Source organism: Penicillium maclennaniae (assembly GCF_028827695.1).
Source record: "Penicillium maclennaniae strain IBT 15551 chromosome Unknown utg000006l:1.0-2513246.0:1.0-2515036.0, whole genome shotgun sequence".
Taxonomy (NCBI): Eukaryota; Fungi; Ascomycota; class Eurotiomycetes; order Eurotiales; family Aspergillaceae; genus Penicillium; species Penicillium maclennaniae.
Window position 1 is genome coordinate 1,237,095 of NW_026623218.1, and position 22,607 is coordinate 1,259,701.

A 22,607-nucleotide genomic window follows, 5' to 3' on the forward strand; every position below is an offset into this window, starting at 1 on the left:
GCCACTCAGGAGGAAGCAACAAGATCACGAAGAGTTCTAGCCCTTCACGATCTTAAGTCTACCCTCTTCAAACCTCAATATGTATCTTGGATGCAAAATATCTGACCCAAGGAACTATACTATTAACTAGATCTATGCTATCGCCTCTAGATACAAACTATCTCTCAGTCAAATCAGTGAATATGACACAATGATGTTAGTAGTACCCAAAGGGCAATACGATATATCTTCAATATTATAGGTCACAGAAGATATATCACTTTGCTTCCTTCGTATTCGAGTCAGCATCCGAGTGGAAGCTACTGGTCTAAATGACAACATTAGCCTCAGCGTAATCACAATGATTATTACTTCTATCAGTTAACGAGGCTTCTTCCAGTGCGACTTAGGTAATACGATCTGAGGCTAGAGCTTCTACCGTACTAGGTGGTATGAAGTTCCTTTGCTTTGGCGCATTATGAGGATGACCATCGCGGTAGCTGATACTCGCCAAGGCGTCTGCGGATGCGCCCCAGGTCATTTGCATCTGTTGCAATGAATTGTTGGAACGCTCATTACCGCACCGCGGCACCAATCACCACGATAGTCGGCATTACAAGATCAATATGAGTAACTAAACTACCTCGCTCTGACCGTAGAAGACTTTGTGTTCAATTATTGATGGATTACGCGAATCCTAGAGCTGTGTTTCCAGGCCTTGTGGTTGGTTTCTATGAATGGTTTCTGGGTTGTCTTGTATTTCCTAGCTAGCTACCTAAGCAAAAGGTTCAGGCCTCTGTGCGATCTGAGAAGAACAAGACAAAATCGTCGCATCACTAACCAAGCAGCGCAACGAATCCCCGAAAATGGCAAAAAAGCTCAAGCAACTTGGGGAAGGAAACAACAACAGGGGGGTATGGCATGAATTCAAAAGACATATTGAAATATCAAAGATGGTGAGAAAGCTTGGAAAAACAGGGATGGAGCTTTCTAGTAAGGAGAGTTGACAATGTCTTCTCTCCGGAGGTGGCTGTGTCTGCCAGCGCTCTTGCGGGCAGGGGTCATGGGGCCAGCGATGCTCTCGCGGGTAGGCTTCTGGAAGCTACGCTTGGCGACCATGTTGACCTCGTTGGGGAGCGCGACAATGACGTTCTTGTCGGAGTTGAAACGGAAATTGTCGGCCATGACGTTCTCCTCGTAGCGTTTAATAGTATATGGGTCCTTGCGGCCGGCAATCACCTTCTTCATGCTCCAGGTGATGATGAAGGGACCGGTGGAGGTGATAATGGAGGTTTCCTCGGAATCAACACCTGTGTTGAAGCGAGCCTGAGTGAAGGACAATGGCTGCTTGGTCTCGTGCTGGAATTGCGCAACGTGGGCGGGTTGCAGGCCTAGACGGCGAGGCTGAGGCTTAGAATCCTTGGCGAAGGGCTTCTCGAATCCGAGCTTGCCTTCGTTCTTGCCGTCCTTCTGCTCGGCGTCAATCAGGAGCAGATAGGTGCGGCATGTAGCAAGCACCCAGCGTCCATCGGCAGAGACGTCCAGACCGATAATGGCCTCGCCAAGGGCAGGGATGTGTGTCTTGGCGTTGATGCCGAGGCGGTCGAACATGCGGATATCACCCTTGTTGGAAGCGACAGCGATGTAGCCCTTCTCAGTCGTGGCAAGAGCAGAGAGAAGTCGTTCTTGCTGGCATATTGCTTCAGATCAGCGTCCACCATCTTGTTACCGGTGACACGTGGGTCAATGCGATAGAGAGCGTTGGAAGATGCGCCAACAAACGTCTGAGCAGACGTCAATTGTGAGAATTTCTGCAAGGTTCATTAGTATGTTCAGAAGGACTGTATGTATCGAACAGATAAAACTTACGCTCTCAGGACCAAATGTCTCTACGCGAATATCGTCGTGGACCTTCCACTCATCGACAACCTTTCCGGTCTCGAGATCCATGCGGAAGAGGGAGTTAGGATCGTCTCCGTTCTGAAGAATCAGGTTACGGTCCTCTGCGTGAAGCATAACCTTCTTGGGACTGAAGAGCCTGCCCTTGGGAGTTTCCACCTTGGAAATATTGGTAGAGAACTCGAGGTTGTTATTGTCGGTGTGCTTGAAGACACCGATCTTGGAACCACGAACGACGAAGGAGCGGTCGTTCTTGAAGCCAACTGCCAACTGAGAGTTGACGTTGCCATCCGCATCTTTGAGGTTAACATCCTCTTCCTCCTCGTCACTGTCGTAGTGCTCGCTGCGCTGGCCATCGTCCTGGGACTCGTTTTCAGATTCTTCTTCTTCCTCTTCCTCCTCCGCCATGTCAGCTGCATCCTCCATGGTGAGATCTTGGAATGCTTCAAGAACATAATCCCGATCGGATTCCTTAGCCTTGGTCCACTTCAACTCGTTGAGCTGTTCCCACAGAGCCTGCATGATACCCTGTTGAAAACGCTCCAAAGAGGCCTGATCCTTGAAACGAAGTAACCAGGAGTAGACCGAACCGTCCTCGGCAAACTGGTTGAAGATAAAGGAAAGATACTCAAAATTGAAGACGGGGTTAATATCTGCTACAACAGCTTGACCCATCCACTCCTTGTCGTTGCCGCTGATCTGCAGCCAATACTGCCAGGTGCCGACTTCTGACACATTTGCAACCACCTCGTCCTCTTGCATCTGGAATGTTCCAGTGGAGAAGTCGAAGAGGTGCAACTCAGCCGTCTCTTTCGCGAGTTCTTCCTTACTGTCAGGCGCCGAGGCAGATGGCGGGGCAGCCGTAGGGGTTTCGTAGATCTCATCCGACCTGCCCTTGCCCTTTGACTGAGCGTACTTGACTTCTTCCGCCATCACGGCAGCTGACTCTCCAGACGTCGGAGAATGGACAGGGCTCACAGAAGGGATAGGCCTCTCCTCTTGGTAGGCAAATTCTTGCAACTCGGTTTCAGTAGCTTGCTGGCCACTGCGGCGGAATTTGCGCTCGTACTGGCACTGCAGAGCAGCGATCTCGAAAGTGGCCACCTTCTCCGAGGGCACTGAAGGGTCACAAATGAATTCAAAAAGATCACCCTCGTCACCACTGAGATCGTCCCATGCAAGCACCTTGTTACCACCCTCACGTACTTCAGAACGAAAGTGCAGACTCTGGTCCAGCAAGAAAACCTTTTCGTCCTTGTCCAAATTATCCCCAGCACCCTGTTCGTCCTCGTCCTCCGCAAGGTCCTCCTCGCCTTCCTCGTAGGCTCTCTGGATCACAAGTTGGTATTGGTATTCCTGGCCAGTTCGCCGGATGGTCGCAGCGGCGTCCTTGAAAATGAGCTCGGAAACGCCTTTTGGAGAAAGTGGTCGGACAAGGAACAGTTGGCCTTGAGGGATCTCGATGATAGATTCTTTGGAAGTATCACCAAAGATCAGTTTTCCCACTACATTTACAAGTTAAATATTAGCCATTCACGCCCTTCAGTGGCAAGAAAATGGGTGTTGGTATGGAGGGGATCGGCGCGGGCACGCGTTTTTCTTACCGTTGCGGAGCATAAACATGGTCGCGAGGGGCAGCAACCGAGCTGGTTTGTTGTGGTTGTTAAGGAAAGGGGGAGGAGGGTGATAGAAGGCGGCTGGCAATAGAATAATAAGTGAAGCAGTACCCTTTATACGCCACCTAGAGGACTGCAAGCAAAGTCGGAACGAAAGAATGAAGTTGCGTGAATCTCAAGAAAATCGACTTCGTCATCGACAGTGGCGCTGTGGCTGTGGCTATGGCTGTTGATTATGTAATGAAAATATGGATTTCCCGAATAGGCAAGCGATGTAGATGCTGTCTCTAATCTTCCTTATCTTCATCTTCATACATTTCCTCCTCCTCCTCCACATGCTCGTTCATCCTCTTCAGAGTCGCCTCATCATCTTCCTCCTCCTCGCCATCGTGTTGGTCTTCCTCGAAGTTCCCGATATCCTCGGCGTCCCCGGCATTACCCTTTGGATTACGAAGTGTCCCGCCCTTTCGTTGAGGCATAATCTTCATGAAGGCTTCACCCCAGTCACCACATTCCAGCCATGCCAACATAATGTCTACCACATGGTTTGTAGTCATCACCGCGCGGGACGACATCTTGATATAGTCACCAATGGGCAGTTTGGCTGTCTTGACCCCCGCCTCGAGCGCACTCTTATAGCAGATTGCCTTGTGTCGGTTCTTATCAACCAATCCACCAATAATGTAGGTATCATATGGCCTAAGTTCATGCAACGTATTATCACTGTCACTGCTGAGGTAAATGACCTCTCCATCCTCGGGTTTGGCATCGGCCTTTTTAGCGAAGGGCCCCTCGAGCTTGCCTCCACGAGGCGAGGCCATCTGCTCCTTCGCAAGCTCGGCAGCACGCACGAAATTTTCGGGAATGATCTTGATTCCCTTCCAGTTCTTATAGGGAGTGAGGACTGTGTCGAATCGCTCCTTCAGTGATCCGCCCCATGAGCTGAACATCAGGTGTCCGCGCCAGGGCGCGCGACTGTTCTCCGAGTAACAGCGTGTGAGCTGGGATGCGAGAGAAATACGCTCCTTGAAATTCATGAGCTCATCGTAGTTGCAATCAACAACAATGGTGAATGGTAGTAGTGTCGATCGCTTGTGTCGGGATCTAGTGGACTCCCACTGCTTGCGCAATGCTTGCACAGCTTCGATGCCGCCCGTTGCCATTGCCTCATCACACATTTTTCGCCGACGTTCCTTCTTCGCTGCCATCTGTTCTCTTCTCCGTTCCTTGCGTAACTCGCGTTCTTGTTCGTATTTCTCTTTGCGGCGGAGCTTCTTGAGGGCGTTCTTAGACATCTTCGGCGCGGCATCGGCGTCGTCGGGTATAATTTCAGCTTTAGAATCATTGGCGGCAGCTTCATTGTCGGCCGGGAGCTCAGTAGACTTGGGCTTCGCGGTGTCGGCAGCAGAGGTCTCGGTGTCCTGAGGCGTGTCGACGGCCACAGCACCCGTCATTGCAGGACCAAACTCTTCAGGCGTTGGCTCATCATTTTGAAGCTTGATCAACTTCCTAGGTCTTTCTTCCTCGTCCATGATGGCGACAGAAACTCGACTTGAAACGAGAAGTGGGCGGGCAACTTGTGTAGATCGTTGGGAGAAAAGTGCACCCACGGAAGCCAGCCAATGATGAGCCTACCAGCCCACATTACTGTCCGGCACCACGTGACCACATGTCACCAACTTCTCCGGCGACTCCTCGCTTTGCATTCAGGAACCCCCAAAACAGCCCATTCCCGCCATTATGCCTCAGGATATGCCCCCATTGGGGGGCTACGCCCAAGTCCAGTACAAGGTATGCTATCTATGGGCAATTCCCTCGGCTCCCAGTGCCTTCCGAGCCCGTGAGCAGTCGATGCTAACCCTCGTCCGATCTCTAGCGGAACATCCCCGCCCGCGGTTTCAAGCCATGGCAGTACATGCTCGGCATGCACGCTATTATGGCCTACGGTTTCTACAGATACTTCCAGGGTGTCCGTGAGCAGCGGTACGTTTCGCGCACTGGCTTCCTCCGATCGAACCGAGCCGCGACTAATCGGGAGATCGGGACTGGGAGCCTAAACTTCAAAAGATTGAGCCGAAGACTAATGTCGTTCGTTTTTAACCTTTAGTGAGCTTGCGCGCGAAAAGATGTGGTCTCGTCTGCACCTGATGCCTCTCCTCCAGGCCGAGGAGGACCGCGACCAGGTCCGCCGCTACTACGCTGACAAGGCCCGCGAGAAGGAGCTTCTCGGTGAGGAGACCAAGGTCTACAACTCCGACCGGTACGTGTCTACAAAAATGGCTCCCGTTTTGACAGATTGGGGGTGATTGCTAACTCGTGAATTCAGTTTCGTTCGCCCTACTTTCGGCTACCTCCCCGCTAGTGTCTCCCAATGAACACATTAAGCGTCGTGTTTGCCATTGTGTCTTCCCGTGATCGGACATGGACTGTGTGCTAAAAGCGAGCCCTCGGTTTTGTAACGGGATTGGAGTTGATCTGGTTGGTTAACGGTCTGGAGATCAGGGTGGCAGAAGTGCCTTGTCTCGAAGGCATCGAGATCAACACTGTAGATATTTTGTTTTCGAAGAAAGCTTTAGTTTTGTCTTGCAACACATCTGGTTTCATCTGTCTGACTCTAGCAAAAGCCCTCCATCGTTCGTAGTAGAAGTTTCCTGGGCGAAAGGCACTTGCACACGAGAGCTTCAATGTCATTGATGTTCAAATGTGCTTGAGCACCTCTGTATTGATTGTGTTGGTTTTCTTAGCCGTCTATGCAGTTTAGAGGCCCATCTATGAATGCTCAAAGCGCCGCCGGGGGTAGTCGGTGATGTTTGCAAATGACAAAATGAAAAAAGGAAAAACAAGGTGCGCTTATCATGCGAATCGCGAGTACTAGTCCCCCAAAGCCACTCAAGATCATAAAAAGGAACATTGGCACCACTCACGACGACATGTGTACTGTCAAGGCTCGCCGATAATATTTTGTTCAGGACGATGCGTGCAGTCTGGTAGTTCAATAGATGCCTTCAAAGGGAACAAGATATGTCCAAAAAGACGATGAAAAAACTGCCCGGCAAGAGCTTGGCAAGAAATGAGAAAGATGTCAATGCTCTTTGATAATATATTCGTGGCCTGCCTGAAGGCCACCAGTCCGCATCTACCCGAACATATCAGCGACACCCGAAAGGTCGGGCCCGTCGTTGATGTCGACACGGTGGTTTTCCTGCTGAGTCTCCATCTCGTTGGTCATGTATCGGGATTGAATTGCAGAGCGGGCCTTGCGACGCTCCTCGCGCGAGCCAAGAATCTTTCCTTGCTCAGCAACGCTGACACCGCGTAGGGGCTCAAGAAGCTCCAGGATCAAAGCACGCTGTTGACGAGGTGACACGCAGCGTTGGAGGGCAGCCTCTGTGTGAGCGACCTTTTCTTCGGTAATGCCAGGCAATGACAGGAAGGTGGCGCGTGGTCTCCGACTAGCAGTCCCATACAGAACCCAGATAGCGGCGATGAGCTGCGCCAGGTCTTTCTGCATGTCCACAAAATAGGATTCGTGAACAGACGTGATGCACGCCTGCAGAACATCAGCGCAGATGAACTCTCGAATGGTCACTATGGTCGGGCTATTGTTAGGCGGGGCGAAGTCGGCGAGAATCGATCGAACCACCCTGGTAATGATACTACAGCATCTAGTGTCGCGCATACGGAGGGCGTGGGTACAGAAGAGCATGACGGGCTCGAAGATCTCGGGCGAGGAGAGAACAAAGTATCGAATTGAATCGGACTGTTCCGGGGTCGGTTGCGGTGCACTCGGATCTGTCTCTGTCCTATCGGGGTCTGGTTTGGGAATATTAGCGTCGGCTTCTTGATGATCTTGCCAAGTACGGCTTTCCAGGGGTTCAATGTGAAAGCGATTTTGCTCGAACGAATATGATGAATAGCGATGGGTTTTCTCACCTCCTCTCTGTGGGTCAAACAGGCTGGCGACCATGATAACCGCCGAGTAGGTCAATTGCCGGAGGACACTCTCTGATTTCATCTCATCGGTGAGGTCACCATCAGAAAGTCCGTTCTTTCTTTGTTCGATAAGTTCCCACTCGGTGGTGATCTTAGTGTCAATGCTCTTGAAAAGAGTGGACAGCATAGGAGGAAGGAATTGGTTGCGGTACTGCACCGGGCAGTCATCGATCAGGCAGCGGGAGATATTAAGCAAAACGGAGTATTGGTGAGAAGACAGATGCTCAGCATCTTTGAAAAGAGCCTCAGAAAGAGGACCAGGGAGCTCAGCAAACCCGTAGAACTGATGTCGCAGTCTGCTCATACTGAAGAGCATAGAGTAACCCGATTCACGAACAGCTCTGATCTTGCCTCGAACCGAGGACGCAAATCCTTCAAGGGTGGCCTTGGATGCAGTAATCTTGGCATAGAAATCATCCCGGCTGCCGCTAGATATCCCTGCTTGCCAGAAGCGATCCGTGAGAATCCGCTCAACCACGGCCCGCATATCATCACTCACAGCCCAATTGGTGGGATTGTGGAATGCATGAGCGTGGCTGACTAGATGAAGCAGAGTGGGAAGGATTTGTGGCATCAAATCCTGCCACATATCGCACGCTACGCGATATGCCGGAGCGGATTTCTTCAACTTGTCAGTGGACACTGCCAGCATGGTCTTGGTGCCACGCAGAGGCAGCATTTGGAATTTCCGGGTCATCTCCTCTTGAACAATCTTTCCCTCGTGATCCAAGATGACATCGGCCCAATCTGCCAGTCGATGTGCTTGTTTGGCTTGCATGTAAGACCCAACATTCTCAAGTCCGAGCATTGTACAGAAACCCTCAAAGGATGAACACATGCGACGGAATTCCTCGTCCTGCCAGGCTTCCCTGATAGGGTTGAGGAAGGCTGTCAAACGAGCCTGACGCAGATTTGGATCAATATTGTTTGCTCGTTGCATGATGATGACGAGAATGGATGTCAACTCCATCTTGAGCTTGTCATCAACCTGGTTGGCCTGTGTGATCTCCGTGATCTTAGGTTCAAGTAAATCGTAGAAAGTCGAGAAATAATCGGCATAACGGATCGCGAGTCGTCGTAGTTCGTGGCTTGCAAGCCCATGAAGTTCCTTCACCGCCTCTGAATAGACGGGATAAGAGGGCTGATCCGGAAGTCGTGTCATAAGGATATGTTCAAGGACCTTGAGAGCAAAAGCAGGATGGTTGTCCAATGCTCGGGATGAGATGTCAACTACCAACTTGATCACTCGCTGTTTCAGAACGGGGTCCTCGAACGGTCGTTGCATTAAAGTTGAAGCCCAATCCTCCACGGCACGCTCCAACTCACTCCTTTCCTGCTCATCTTGCTGAGGGGTCTTTCCATGAGAATCAAGCCACTTATTGAAACCCTTGATAACGGCTTCTACAACAGCAAACTGAGCATCCGCGCGCATGAGTGACAGTGCAGACTTGCTGAATGTTTGCATGCTGAAAGGCTTAACGCCATCATAGAGATTGTTCAGGTTATCATCCACTTTGCTTAGGATCTCACGAACAGCATCCTGCGGACGCTTGATGGTAATGGACTCGATGATCGATGAGCAGTAGCGTCTGTAGTTTCCAACAAATGCGTGTCGCTCGGGGGTGGTATCAATATCTTCAACGAGGAACTGTACAGTGGGGTCTTCGGAATCGGTTGGGAGAGATTCCCAGCGGATCAACCTTTGGGTGCAAATATTCAGGAAACTGGGAGTCTGGCTCACCACGAAATCATCGGTACCGATATTTCGAATTGGAAGTAGTCGAGACCAGAGATGCAGGACAGGAATAGATACCGTTAAGCTCTGGTGCTGCATGATGTTGATCATGAAGTTGAAAAATGGCGGAAGATTCAGCCTGTACGTCATATCCTGGAAGAGTCGGTCGTCTTCCAAGCAGCCAGCCACGTAGGAGACCATCTATCATCACTGTTAACCAAACATCGAGAAGATTAGTGCGATCAGTGTTTTCTTACCTCCGAAAGCTTCTTGGATACCAAGTATTTCGGCTCATCAACATCATCCGGTCCTACGATTGACCATTGATATAAAGTTTGAAGAGTATTGAGATATTCGGCGTCGAAAATCAGGAAAAGAAGATCACGCGAATCCTCGCTGCCCATATTGCTTCTTCCGTAAAGCGCGTGCAATGCTTCAATTGCGGCCTGATTCAAGTTAGTGTATTGAACGTGGAAAATACTTTCAACCCAGTCTTACCAATAGAACCTGTTCGTCTTGACAGGTTAAGGCTCTAAAGATGCTGGAAACCGCCCCAGAGGCTGTAACAGCTTTGTAGATAGACCAAGAGAGCGCTGATCTCAAAGCGGTGAGGGCCTTGACAGCCGCATCTCTGGCCTGGGGCGAACTCGACACATTCTGAACGCAATTGTCTAAGAATTGGCAAATCCGGACGAGCCAACCGTCTTCACCATACCGCAGCAAAGCATTGGTGTTCTTGTCGGAGTTTATCTGCTCGACAATAGCGGCGGGTGTGAAGATTTCCACGAGGGCCCTGTTGAGCTCTGACCCACGCAACGAAGATACAGTATCTTCACGGAAGAAGACATCCTCCGACAGGGTTTCAAGTACCGCGAGAACCAATTCATTGTGTACCAAAGAGGATCCCCAAAATTTCACGAGCGCAGCGTCCATATCCATCCAGTCTAAGCCCCAGCTCTTCTTCGCGGCCTCTGACCATAGTTGCGGGATCTTGTTGCGGAGATAGTTGGGGTCCTCGGGTCGAATGTTCTCGGCGAGCTGGAGGATCATTGATCTTAGATTCGCAGATTCTTCGGCATCGGCGCTGGTAAATGATAGGTGGCGCAAGACATGATCTAATAGTGTGAGACCGAAATATCGTACAACTGGGGCATGGTCGGCGCGTGAGGCGAGGAGAAACCCATTGCGGGCTGCCGCGTCGGTTTCTTTGAGGGACTCAACAAACGTCAAGGCCTGTTTGCGGAGCTCGTTCGTAGACGTAGGACTATGGATGACCTCAAGCGCTCGAATAATGTCGGCCATGCCGGCCTCCGAAAGCTCCTCGGCAGCCATGTTGTCGGCACGCCGAGTGCAGATGCCTAGGAGCGAAATTATGCGAAAGGCGCGTAATGAGAGCAAAGAGTAGCAAATTGGAGAGGGGAATTTGCGCGTCTTCTCTTCATCCAATTAGCAGGCCAATTCTCATGGTCTGGTGACTCTAGCTCGAGTGAGTTCGCGGTGTTTGGTATGGCCGTTGACTGTCCGTGGGGGGATTATTGGCAGTACAGAGCAGCAACGGCCATTCAAATATGTCAAACGGATTCGCGTTAACAGAGGCAGGTTCGATAAATGACTGTGGTCGGAGGGAAATCAGAAGGAGAGTGTTGAGTTAGTGGTTCTTCCAGGGCGTGGGAAAACGAAGTTGCGGGAAGGCAGCCGGCGAAGTTTGATGAGAAGAGCGGGCTGAGAATTTCTCCACGGCCGTGATAGACACACCGCCCCCCCCTTCTCTTTGGTCTTTCGTTCAACTCATCGGTGGTTTCACTTTGTGGTTCTTGAAAAAATGGATACGCATGTTAATTCTCACCAGCATCTTTTTCAGCCGCCATGTCATCACCTTTACCCCTCAATCGTCACCGGTTGGTTATCTTATCTGCTCTACACGCGATCTGCTTGTTAAGCGCTATTCCCGTGAGATCAATGGAATTGGTAGGTTGCTGATAGTGAAAAAGCAAGAGTAAATTAGAAACGCATCACATTATCGTACATTGGCCTCGCTGGCATTGTTCCAGGTAGGTCATGTCATCAGAGGTGCTATTAAACTCGCCTGGTTGGCGCTTGACCCCTTCAATCTTGATATCTTGTTCGCCTTCAGCATGCCACCATCGCAGACGCTGGACCTTGATTGACCGAATCTCTTGATAGTCAAGTTCCCATTTGCCTCCACTGACAGCAACGGCGGTGTGACTTTCAGGAAAATGGAATTCGGGCAGATATATCTCAGTTGGCGCGTCAGTGGCAGTAGCCATATTTGCGGTCAAACTCATGGTAAATGTGCAATTTCGGAGATCAAACACATGGCTTTTGAGGTTCCCATTGACGTAAATAGGACTCGGCCGAATGTATGCCTGTGCAGCACGGTAGCCTTTTGGTGGTGGAGAGGAGTCACTGGATATTGAAGGAGATACAAGTGCCTGCTTCAGATTACGTGGCTCAACTTGTGATTCCTCTGCGCTACTGTGGCTTTCAGAGTAGGCTGGAGACTGGCGATCGATTGAGTGAAGGGTCCCACCAAATGGCAATTCTAAATCGTCATGGGAAAGAATGGACAGGTCTTCCCCATTCCACTGGTCTCCCCATTCATGATTGTTCTTGAGTAAGTTTAGCTGGATGAATACGAACACTCAACGGGATACAAACCTCGGTTTCATAAACCCACAAAGTGAATCCATTGGATGTACTACCCTCCAAGGCAAAGTGGTTGGCATCCATGGCGCTTGTTTGGCTGCTGTAATCGCCCGTCTGGTAGGCGTGCTTGTCATCCATGTCGTATGGAATGCCAATTTCAGTGAAGAGGAGAGGATGATTTCCCATGTAGTTCAAACTCTCATCTCGAAGGAATTTGAGTTGGTCGCGCAGACAATTTCGAATGGCTGTCTCGCCAATCTTGACTGCAAAGGCTGGCGCCCAGTACTTGCCTCGAAGGACCCCCATGACGTCAACGTTGTAAAGCCGATTCCTGTCTTTATTAGCTTGAACCATTCTAAAAAGGGAAAAGACACCAACCAATGCTTGGTCAAAAGGGTCAAACCGTCGTAGTAATGGACCGCATGGACCATGTTGGGATCATCATCGAGCGTTCCCTTCAGGTCTGGGGGCACCTCCATAACAGGCGGCTGACATAGCAGGATGGCCTTTGGCCAAACACCTCGAATGGCATCTCGGTATGCTCGGTAGTGGTCCATGAAGTAAGTGTTGGTAAATACCTCATAATTTAGTTTGGCACCTGTCTGGGGAACCTTTGAGAAATAGTCCTTCTGCAACAGCATATCCGTCTTCGGATCCCAAACTCCATGCTGAGCCCAAATACATTCACCTAGTTTCCAACAGGCATCACGTTTCCAGCCATATTTAGTGTCATCATGATCGGCTGGCAGCCAGGCACTTTCACCCATAGGGTCGACAAGCTTCGAACCAGTTTGGTGCGGACCAAAGCCACCAAATGCCCATGTTGTAACTTCACAAGCGCGGCCAGAGCCTGTGAGAATAGCCTGGAAAGCAGTTGGAGATGTTCCAAGTTGAAGCTGCTGTTCGGGTGGGATGACAGATATATCCTGAAAACCCAGGAGGCCACGGTGAGGCTCATTCATGCTTTCCCAGCCAATGATCACGTCATGTTCCAGATCACCAGCTTCATGAATCCTCTGAGCCAGATACCTACAAGCCGCAATGAAGTGGTTCTGCAAATAATCCTGGATGTTCACGCCATCGATGACAGCTTTTGGTGCAAAGTCTCGTCCTGCCCAGAACAGTGTGAACATGGTCTGACAGACAAGACGAGTGTAGTTGGTACTCCAAACCATTTTCGGAAACTGAGATGGATCATCATAGGTGTTTTGAACAAGGGCTGCTTCGGTGTTCTTGAAAGCCTTGGGGTTCAGCCCTGCAGCGTAGAGCGTCCACATTGGGGCTCCGGAACCTCCGGACAATCGTGACCACTTCGCAATGTTAGAAGCTCCTATTGCGGATGAGGGGTGCATCAACTTACAATATCCTGATGCGGATCCATGAACACATAGAACTCATACTGCTTGGCTATTCTAAGAATCTCGATGGTAAATGCGATCCATTCCTGATCGTATATGCCGGGTCCCGCATGCTCGATAGCCTCCCAGGTGAAGATGTATCGGATCGCATTATAGCCCCACTTACGTAGCCTTTCAAAATGCGAGTGTGCATCCTCTAAGGAAAACGGTCGTCCCACAAACGAAACGTCGTCCGCATCGAAGAACTTGTCAGACACGAAGGAGGGGATATCAGGAGACTTAGGGTATTTGGCGTCGCCGGCGACGTTGATGCCTCTCAGAATTATCTCCCGATTTTGAGGATCGCGAAAGGACTTCCCATCAACGTGAAGATGCAGTGCACCCATCTTGGACGTTATCACAGGGCAGGCAATGGACAAGCTTCGGGTGGGTGCTTCCGGGCAATCGGGTCGATGCTACAGTGCACGATTCGAGTCGGATACTGCGAGCAATTAACTTGGAGCTCTTGAAGCTCGTGGTTTCAGGTCAGCGGCCTAAGGACGTTCAAGGAGTTCAAAGATCTCGACTGGCAAAGCCCCCAAAGCTGCAGGTCAACCTCGGAGCGGTCAGCTGCCACCGAAGTTCGGCACCAAACGGTGATGAGGCACAGGTGTACGAACACGTGCCACCAGCTCAATCAAATTGTCCGGCTTTGACTCGCTCTTGATCGTTCGCAACAAAGTGGATGTCCAAGACGAAGAGTAGTGAAACTGGGGATGATAGACGATAGCGATAAGGTGACGTATCTACGCTAACCGATAACCACCCAGCTCCACCACACGAGAACCTCCCCGCTCCCATGCTTAGAGGCGCGCTCGGGGATCATGTCGAACAAGGCGGCCTTGAAAGCTGTGCGAACAGCCTTGGATTCCAAGGACTTTGAAGCAGCCGCGGAGAAGTCAAAAGCTCTCATCCAGCAGGATCCCAAGAACTACCACGCGTATGTCCTGAGCCTTCCTCTGATCTGGCCTTGCTAACTCATTCTTTCAGCAACGTGTTTCTCGGCCTAGCATACGACAAATTGAACAAAAGCGATGATTCGGAACAGGCGTATCTTGCAGCTACACGCATTAAGCACGATGATCGCACTGCCTGGCAGGGCCTGATTACTTTGTACGACAGACTGGGTGGTCCCAAGCTGGGGGCCTACCGCGAGGCCATCATCAAGCTCAGCCAGATTCTCGCAGATGGGTATGGATCGATTGTTGAAGCAACAGAGCCACTGGCTAACGTATTACGCAGTGACGAACAGGGACGTTGTCAAGATATTGTGGATAAGTACACGAGTCTGGCACGGAAGAGCGGCACCAAAGCTCAGTACAAGAGCGCTCTTGAGCTCCAACTTCCCAGTAGTCCACTGTACAGCTTCCTCGAAGGACGCCTTCCGCATCCCGCTCACACCTACCTCCGTCTGGTCGAAATTACCGAAGCCGAAGAGAAAGAATACATCAATCATGAGATCGCAGTTCGCAAGACGCGTCTTGGTGCAAAGAAAGATCAGGTCACACTGGAGGTAAAGCGGGAAGCGTTCAAGAAGTATGGACTGGCCGATTTTTATCGGGGTTTGATCGATTGGACCAACGACGACGAAGTTCGACGTGAATACGAGGAGAAGCTCTTACGACGCGCATGCGATGAGCTCGAAGTCGCCTCTTCAGGCGAAAAGGGCGCTAAGAGGGGCGTGGCACTCCAGCTGGCTCGTGACATGGTCATCATCAAACATCCCTATGAGCTCGCTTGGGTAGTTTACCTTGAGTGGCAGGATGTTGAAAGCTATGAGCAATGGGATGTTGGCATCCTTCGGGAGTTTATTGAATTCTTCCCGGACAATGGCCTTGCCAAAGTTCTCAAAGGATTTCTTGCCAGTGAAATTTCGCCATTTGAGAAGGAGGAATCGGCAGAGGAGGAACTCGACTCTGCATCCGTCAGCAAAGACACCGATATCACTGACGGTACTGGCGACGTTGCGGCTCAGGACAGATTGATCCTGATGGCCGAAGGACTCGATATGGCTAGCTCTTCGCCCATTGCTCATCGTATCATGGCGGACCTGTACCTCATGCTGGAAGAGTACGAGAGCACCGTTGACGTGGCCCGAAAGGGTCTGCTCAATGTCAATGAGCTTGTCAGAACCACTGGCGCAAAACTCACTCATATTCGCGATGCCTTGAATATTTCTCTTGCCAACTCCTTGATCTACCACCAGTCACCGCGCTATCACCCAGAGGCCAAGGGGATTTTGGAAGATATCTTGAAGAGGAAGCCCAAATCCACGATTTGTCTCCTTGGCATTGGATTGGTCCTAAAGGTCGATCAAGACTATCCGGATGCAGTCAGCTTCCTGGAACGTGCCTTGGCGCGTGATCCTTCCAACATCAAGATCCGCGGTGAGCTCTATTGGTGCAAAGCGCTGAATGGCGATTTGGAGGGTGGCCTGAAGGGTTTGCAAGACTCCCTTGCAAGTCTGCAGGAAGAGCAACCCCAGAACAAGACCTTCAAGTCAGAACTTCTATATCGTATTGGCTATTGTCAATGGGAGCTTGATCCTTCTGTAGCAGCCAGAAAAGATCGCAATGGCGCCTACGCAAACTTCCTTGGATCCATCAAAGCAAACATGAATTTTGCCCCAGCCTACAGTTATCTTGGCTTTTACTACGCGGACTACAAGAAGGATAAGATCAGAGCACGCAGATGTTTCCACAAAGCATTTGAACTCTCCGCGTCAGAGACCGAAGCCGCTGAACGCCTGGCTAGAGGATTCGCCGATCAGAAGGAGTGGGATCTCGTCGAGGTGGTCTCACAGCGTGTTGTCGACTCGGGCAAAGCCAAGCCTGCACCAGGTTCCAAGCGCAAGGGCTATAGCTGGCCGTACGCAGCACTTGGTACAGTGCAGATCAACAAGCAGCAATACCCGAAGAGCATCGTCTCATTTCAGGCGGCTCTTAGGATTTCACCTGAAGATTATCACTCCTGGGTTGGTCTTGCTGAAAGCTACCACCACTCCGGCCGATTTGTTGCTGCTACGAAGGCATTTGAGCATGCACGAACCCTAGAGCACAACCTTTCCAGCGATGAGCAAGAGCAAATCTGGTTTGCCCGGTACATGCTTGCAAATGTCAAGAGAGAACTAGGCGAATACGACGACGCTATCGCTAGTTACGAAGACGTCCTGACCACCCGACCTGATGATGTTGGTGTGACCATTGCCCTTCTCCAGACACTGACCGAAAGCTCGTGGAAGAGCTTGGACCATGGTCTCTATAACCAGGCCGCCGAGCTTGCCTGCCAAGTTATTAAGGTGGCTGGCTCACTCGTGAACGTCCGGAGTGACATTTTCAATCTGTGGAAGGCTGTTGGTGATGCCTGTGCAAACTTCTCCTATATCAGGAAGAAGGTTGATAAATTGTGTCTGACTGACTGCAAGGCTTTGTTGTCTACTGAATTGGATCCTGTTGCTCTTGACATCATGACTGATGCTGATGGAGTGGGAATGACCTGTCTGGACACTATTGATGGGCAGGATATCGCTCCGTCTGATTCTTGTCTGTATCTATCCATTCTGGCGTACAAGCGTGCGATCTATGTTTCCTTGCAAGACAGTCACGCCCAGGCTGTGGCATGGTACAACCTTGGCTGGGCGGAATATCGGGCCTACAGAAGCAAGAATTCACGCAAGTTCCTGAAGACGGCAATGCGCTGCTTCAAGAGAGCCATTGAGCTCGAGGCCGGCAATTCGGAGTTCTGGAACTCGCTCGGTGTCGTTACTACCAGCATGAGTCCCAAGGTGGCACAGCATGCCTTTGTGCGTAGTTTGCATCTGAATGACCGTAGTGCTCAGGTGTGGACCAACCTGGGAGCGCTTTATCTCCTTCATAATGATATTCAGCTTGCCAATGAGGCTTTTACTCGTGCTCAGTCGACCGACCCAGACTATTCGCAAGCTTGGGTTGGCCAAGGGTTCCTTGCACTTCTGTTCGGAGATCCCAAGGAGGCGCGGGGTCTTTTCGAGCACGCATTCGATATCTCAAGCTCCTCCGTCATACTTCCGAAGCGTCAATACTCGGTTACCCTTTTCGACCATCTGCTCTCCGACCCGAAGTCATCCAATGAGGTTTCCGAGCTCATTCAGCCATTTTTCGCCCTCCATCAGCTGTGTACCCAAGACCCTTCGAACCTTCCGTTCATGCATCTTTCTTCATTGCTCGCAGAGCGGATGGGGGAAATTGCCGACGCCGAGTCTAGTCTGGAGGTTGTCTGCTCTGGCATGGAGGCGGACTTTGAAGAGTCTGAATCCCCTGCCTCGCTTTCAAAGTTTGCACAGGCGAACGCAGATATGGCTCGCGTTTTGCTTGCACGCCATGAGTTCGAGCAGGCCGCAGAGAAAGCAGAGCTTGCGCTGACTCTCTCTGGAGAAGAAGATGCTGAAAAATTTGACCCAGAGGCATGCAGCAAGCTTCGTCTTTCGGCACACTTGACTGCCGGTCTCGCGTACTATTATACAAAGTCAATGGACCAGGCCATTGATATGTTCCGCGATGCCCTTCAGGAAGCAAACAACGCCCCTGATGTGGTATGCCTTCTTGCTCAGGTCCTTTGGGCCAAGGGCGGCGAGGAGGAACGGTCAGTTGCACGCCAACAGCTCTTCGATTGTGTGGAGAACCACCCCGACCATATCGGGGCCATCACCCTCCTTGGAGCCATCGCGCTCCTTGACTCGGACAAGGACGCCATCGAAGCCGTCGAGTCCGATCTTCACAACATGATTACGCGGGATGACATTGACATCCACGACCGCGCCAAACTTCTCAAGCTCCTTTCTGCAATCTCAGCGATGGGATTCACCGACGATGCTGCTCTTCCCAGGACATACGTCTGATTGGAGAAGCCACTGCAGCCATTATGCTGTCTCCAGGCCAGCCACAGGGCTGGATGGAGTTATCTGACGCTTCAGAGAACCCGTACCCGGGTGAGATGGCCATTCAACGGGCTCTGCGTTGTGTTCCTCCACATGGCAATCTCGAGGCTGCCGATCTCAGCCAGGCTTATTCCCAAACAAGCAAAACTGGAGATGCGTTCCGTGCTATCATGGTTGCGCCATGGAGACGCAACGGGTGGGAACAGCTAGAACACAATCTGTCTAGCAAAGCATAGTCAGCTTACTGTATCATTCCTGAAAACAGATAGAGAGAAAGTGCTGTATACAACTGCAATGCATAGATTAAACGAGATAGTGAAATGTTGCATACCTCTCAAACTTCATGTGTATCATAAGACAGTAGAGAAGCAAGCGTCTGTAGGCACTTGGCGATACATAGTGTTGCATTTTCTGTTGCACTGCTATCAATCGGTCTGCATTGCAGTAATTCTTTCCAGTAATCGTGCCTTCCGACCCTCCTTCCACGGGTTATCGAGCGCTTCGATCTTCCCACCGAGCAAATCGACACTCGCAGGTTTCAATAGAATCATTCCCCTGGCAACGGGGGCATCCCGAAGCACAAACTTAGCACCAATGGCGAGCTTTTCCAGAGAAATTCCCTCAACACGCTGCATTTCGATCGCCACTGCCTTGGTGCCCACCGCATCTTGAAGTATCAATCGATGCGGTCCATAACCACTATGTCCCGAGGCGTTCGGAGCTGCAGAGTTGCCATTGTTGTTGGCACTGCTATTTTCTTGGGCTTCCTGATCTTCGCCAACAGCCACTGTGCGTACGATTTCGCGTCCACGAATAGCTTCTCCGCGCTCGACGCGCTCGATTGCCTCTACCTGGCTCCACAGACTCGTGCCGATGTCTTCAATGTCGAGGACTTGAACGGGAATCGGGCCCGCAAGACGTCGCTCTTGAACAGTCGGGTCATAGATATCAATAGGTAATCGTGAAGAAGAATTGGTCGTCAGAGACTCTCTGAAGTCGGACGCGAGTACGCGGAACAAAGCTGTCTTGGTGAGTGCTGCGGTAGGAATATTGCGCTGCGTCTGTCCAGATAATCCCAGGACTGCATTGAGCCATGAAGGCGATACAGGCAAAGCCTTGGTGCTCTGAATCTGCGCCGCAATCTGATCTGCGCTCATCGTAGCTGTGAGTGTTCAAAGAGTGTAAAAGCGGAAACAGCTCGGAGCTCCCCAGCACGGACCGCCGCTTAACGGCGTTGACCTGGCCTCGCGCATCCCCATTTCCATTTCCTTAACCGCGCCACCATGTCAACACTTTCCTCCCCTCGCCCATCCATCGCTTCGTCGCGTGCACACTCTCCAACCCCTACATCCTCCCGACCATCCCTCGATGCATTGAACACAAACCTGGGGCCGAGTCGGAGCGCTTCCTCGACCCCATCTACTGCGCGAGCCATCTCGCCCAACCCACGCCGCAACCGCTCCGCTTTACGGGACTACTATAACCTCAAACCTCCGGGTGTAGATGGACTGGGTCCAGGTGACCCCCGACGGTCACGCAGTGTCCCGCGCAACACCGATGCTGGAGACATCTCCAACCCGTCTACACTGGCTTCGGGGACCGAACTGGATAGCGTGGACTTCGACCCCCAGCGCTATGTCGATACGCTTTTATCCAAATCTTCGTTAAACACCATCTTGAAGGCGGAGAATACCCTGGTTGGAGACATCCGCACGCTAGATGGAGAGCGCAAAGCGCTCGTCTACGATAATTACTCCAAATTGATTCGCGCCGTCGAGACAATAGGCAAGATGCGTCGCAGTATGGATGAGCGCGGTGCACCGTTGACCATGACGAAGACCCTCGGGCCTGCTATTGCGTTTGTGGCGGAGACCGCGGGCGGGTTGATCAAGGAGGGGGAGGAAATGAGGAAGCAGATCAAAAAGGCGAGGAGGGATGAACCGAACAAGGCGCAGAAGGATACAGTGCGGTGGATGCTTTCTGCACCACGGAGGTTGGAGAAGCTTCTCGAGGAAGACAAAAGGGAAGCTGCGGCGGGGGATTGGGCGGAGATCAAGCGGTTCCTCGATGCGTGGGGTCAAGTTAAAGGTGTTGCTGAGGTTCGGGAAGCTTGTGAAAAGGTCATGGCCCAACAAAAAGAAGATGATTGAGCTTATCCCGGGAGAGCTTCGATCATGTCAAACCTTAACTTGAGCTTTGTTACAGCAGGAGTCATTGTAAATAGAGATACCCAAAACATTCATCATCATGGCATGTTACATATCAGTCCTTCATACTTCATGAAATCATAGTAGTTCGTAATACCAGACAGACACTTGAGCAAGTTCATAACTTTCCCGAAAGCACATCTTTGCTCGAAAATAAACTCGCTTTCAGCCCATAGTCATTCTTCGACTTGATATCCAGATACGTATAAGCATCGCACTTGTAGTAAATGGGCCTCGACTCCTTATCCACCAACCCCGTCGCCACGAGCGTCTTCAAGACACGCTTCACATCTTCTTTGTCCGAGAAGTCGCGCGTGTAGACACAAATTAAGCGCTCTTGTCCCGAGCCATCATCCGTCGCCACTTTCGCTGCATCGCCTAGTCTGCCTTCATCCATGGCTGTAACGACTGCCTCCCAGGTTGCGTCCACTTGGCTCTTTGAGGGAAACAACATCCATTTACCCGACGTAACGCCTGTTTCCTTTGCTAGATCAAAGATGTTCTGTTCCAGAGTTCGACGGATAGGATTCAATTTGCGAGTCAGAGCAGCGGTAGTCTTAGCGCCTGATTTCTCGTGTGCAGCGCGGAGGGTTGAGCTCTGCTCTTCATATGCTTCTAGGAGTTCGGTGCCTTTTCTCGTGAAAGCAGGAATGTCGCCTCCTTCTGTAGCATGGGATGTTGGACCCCACATCCAAATCCAAGGCCCTACTTCGGTAATATGCGTTGTGGAGGGGGGGAGGCGCGACAAGAAAGAGGATATAGATTCTTTGGGGCCGCGTCGGTCCTTGGGTCGGAACGTGGGCGTTGGTGAATTGTCTTGGGACATTGGCTCGGGTTTGCTGTGTGGAGACGGAGCCTGTAGCTCATATTGTACTGTTGAGAGGAGCCTGGGGTGGATCTTTGACCAGTAATGCTCCGGGTCGTAGGTTGCTGCTAGATGCTCGAGACGCGCTTGTTCGTCGTCATCGCCTGAGTCGAATTAATTGGGGACGTCGCGGAGTTTAGAAAGCAGACTTGCCATAGAAGCTAGAGTCATCGGAGATTATCTCGGGCGCTGTTCCACTTGCCATGATAGGGTTAATTTGTTGGAAGCTGCGGAGACAAGAGAGAGCATTCTGGTGCTTGATCGATAAGAGATGGAGCTTATCCGTGTGGGGAAATCATGGCAACGTAACTACAGCCCGCGTCAAAGACCGGGATTCTACTCGCATGCTATTAGTGCCTTTTAGAGCACTCAAACAATAGAAGACAATTGGGTAGCGCTATTCAATGTTTCATTTTTGTTACTTCTTTGACATTCTTCACATGGATTCATTCTATAAAACAATACAATGAACTCAATGGACATCACAAACGCTTTGACGTCAGTTTCCATCTCTAAGTTCTCTCTAGTTTTCTGAGCTTTCCACTTTTGTTTTTCTGTTGGACCTCCGGAATATTCAAACGTGTACAAAAGCAAACCAAAATATGAAGGCGAACAAAAGGAACGCTAACGGCGAGGGGGGCAACACTTCGAAGACGAAATGCAGTTATCCTTATCCGAGTCTTCCTCCCCCACCTCCTAAGCAACAATCTCGATGTCAAACCGAATGCTCAACATGTTGAGACCTCCTGTAGTAATACTTGAAATGCGTCGAGTTCCCCGGTTAAAGGCACCGAGTACAAGTGCTGCAACCAATTTCCCACACTTAGTGCCTAACAACCCCTGATACTGCAGAGTACCAAACTCCCAAGTCCTATAGGGATAAATATCATCCCAAGAACAGTGATATTCCTCGGCATATAGAAAACCTTGACAGAACTCAAGAGTATTTTTGTTCTGGACGTCATGAATATATACGTGTCGAAGCGTATTAATCGGAAAGTCTCTCGCGTAGACACCGTGCGAAATAACTGACATTCGCGGAGTTTGCGGTTGATCTCCGCTTCGAGCTGTGTGGATAAAAAGCATACCTTCTCTTACTCTTCCTCCCCAATAACTAAAGTCTTGGAAGGTATCCAGCTCCAGATAGCTCTCCCGGTAGATAGCGTCATTCTCACCTGGGTTAGCTTTAAACAATCCAATGGCATCGTGAACATCGTCATTCCATTCGCGGAAATCTACATGCGCGTTCCTTTCCGTCCAAGTAAGGCTCTCTTTCATCTTCCACCCGAGGCGATAAAGATCCCCCAAGGTTGGGGTGCATCTAGGAATAGAGC

At 50.8% G+C, this 22,607-nt stretch overlaps 10 protein-coding genes across 10 annotated transcripts; 4 read left to right on the forward strand and 6 right to left on the reverse strand.

The window, feature by feature from the left end:
* Positions 1-969: 969 nt before the first annotated feature.
* On the reverse strand, positions 970-3,501 carry N7477_006702 (uncharacterized protein; the record flags this gene model as incomplete). The annotated part of the gene is made up of 4 exons (XM_056968365.1): positions 970-1,664; positions 1,709-1,790; positions 1,849-3,383; positions 3,483-3,501. 4 exons carry the CDS (start codon positions 3,499-3,501, stop codon positions 970-972), a joined length of 2,331 nt encoding a protein of 776 aa, XP_056821161.1.
* A 280-nt stretch (positions 3,502-3,781) lies between these two features.
* Positions 3,782-5,026, reverse strand: trm10 (tRNA (guanine(9)-N(1))-methyltransferase; the record flags this gene model as incomplete). The annotated part of the gene is made up of 1 exon (XM_056968366.1): positions 3,782-5,026. The coding sequence occupies one exon, from the start codon at positions 5,024-5,026 to the stop codon at positions 3,782-3,784; it is 1,245 nt and encodes a 414-aa protein (XP_056821162.1).
* Positions 5,027-5,234: 208 nt separating this feature from the next.
* On the forward strand, positions 5,235-5,869 carry N7477_006704 (putative NADH-ubiquinone oxidoreductase subunit GRIM-19; the record flags this gene model as incomplete). Its single annotated transcript, XM_056968367.1, has 4 exons — positions 5,235-5,285; positions 5,371-5,477; positions 5,602-5,754; positions 5,821-5,869. The coding sequence occupies 4 exons, from the start codon at positions 5,235-5,237 to the stop codon at positions 5,867-5,869; spliced, it is 360 nt and encodes a 119-aa protein (XP_056821163.1).
* Positions 5,870-6,630: 761 nt separating this feature from the next.
* Positions 6,631-10,554, reverse strand: N7477_006705 (karyopherin MSN5; the record flags this gene model as incomplete). Its single annotated transcript, XM_056968368.1, has 3 exons — positions 6,631-9,423; positions 9,480-9,668; positions 9,721-10,554. The coding sequence occupies 3 exons, from the start codon at positions 10,552-10,554 to the stop codon at positions 6,631-6,633; spliced, it is 3,816 nt and encodes a 1,271-aa protein (XP_056821164.1).
* Positions 10,555-11,234: 680 nt separating this feature from the next.
* On the reverse strand, positions 11,235-13,633 carry N7477_006706 (sterylglucosidase 1; the record flags this gene model as incomplete). The annotated part of the gene is made up of 4 exons (XM_056968369.1): positions 11,235-11,852; positions 11,902-12,220; positions 12,268-13,199; positions 13,250-13,633. The coding sequence occupies 4 exons, from the start codon at positions 13,631-13,633 to the stop codon at positions 11,235-11,237; spliced, it is 2,253 nt and encodes a 750-aa protein (XP_056821165.1).
* Positions 13,634-14,110: 477 nt separating this feature from the next.
* Positions 14,111-18,162, forward strand: N7477_006707 (SKI complex subunit tetratricopeptide repeat protein SKI3; the record flags this gene model as incomplete). The annotated part of the gene is made up of 2 exons (XM_056968370.1): positions 14,111-14,226; positions 14,277-18,162. 2 exons carry the CDS (start codon positions 14,111-14,113, stop codon positions 18,160-18,162), a joined length of 4,002 nt encoding a protein of 1,333 aa, XP_056821166.1.
* Positions 18,163-18,185: 23 nt separating this feature from the next.
* On the forward strand, positions 18,186-18,437 carry N7477_006708 (Tetratricopeptide-like helical; the record flags this gene model as incomplete). Its single annotated transcript, XM_056968371.1, has 1 exon — positions 18,186-18,437. One exon carries the CDS (start codon positions 18,186-18,188, stop codon positions 18,435-18,437), a length of 252 nt encoding a protein of 83 aa, XP_056821167.1.
* Positions 18,438-18,626: 189 nt separating this feature from the next.
* N7477_006709 (OB fold domain-containing protein) lies at positions 18,627-19,358 on the reverse strand (the record flags this gene model as incomplete). The annotated part of the gene is made up of 1 exon (XM_056968372.1): positions 18,627-19,358. One exon carries the CDS (start codon positions 19,356-19,358, stop codon positions 18,627-18,629), a length of 732 nt encoding a protein of 243 aa, XP_056821168.1.
* Positions 19,359-19,484: 126 nt separating this feature from the next.
* On the forward strand, positions 19,485-20,351 carry N7477_006710 (COG1/VPS51 family protein; the record flags this gene model as incomplete). Its single annotated transcript, XM_056968373.1, has 1 exon — positions 19,485-20,351. One exon carries the CDS (start codon positions 19,485-19,487, stop codon positions 20,349-20,351), a length of 867 nt encoding a protein of 288 aa, XP_056821169.1.
* A 175-nt stretch (positions 20,352-20,526) lies between these two features.
* N7477_006711 (DUF1917 domain-containing protein) lies at positions 20,527-21,478 on the reverse strand (the record flags this gene model as incomplete). Its single annotated transcript, XM_056968374.1, has 2 exons — positions 20,527-21,377; positions 21,427-21,478. The coding sequence occupies 2 exons, from the start codon at positions 21,476-21,478 to the stop codon at positions 20,527-20,529; spliced, it is 903 nt and encodes a 300-aa protein (XP_056821170.1).
* Between the last annotated feature and the right edge of the window lie 1,129 nt (positions 21,479-22,607).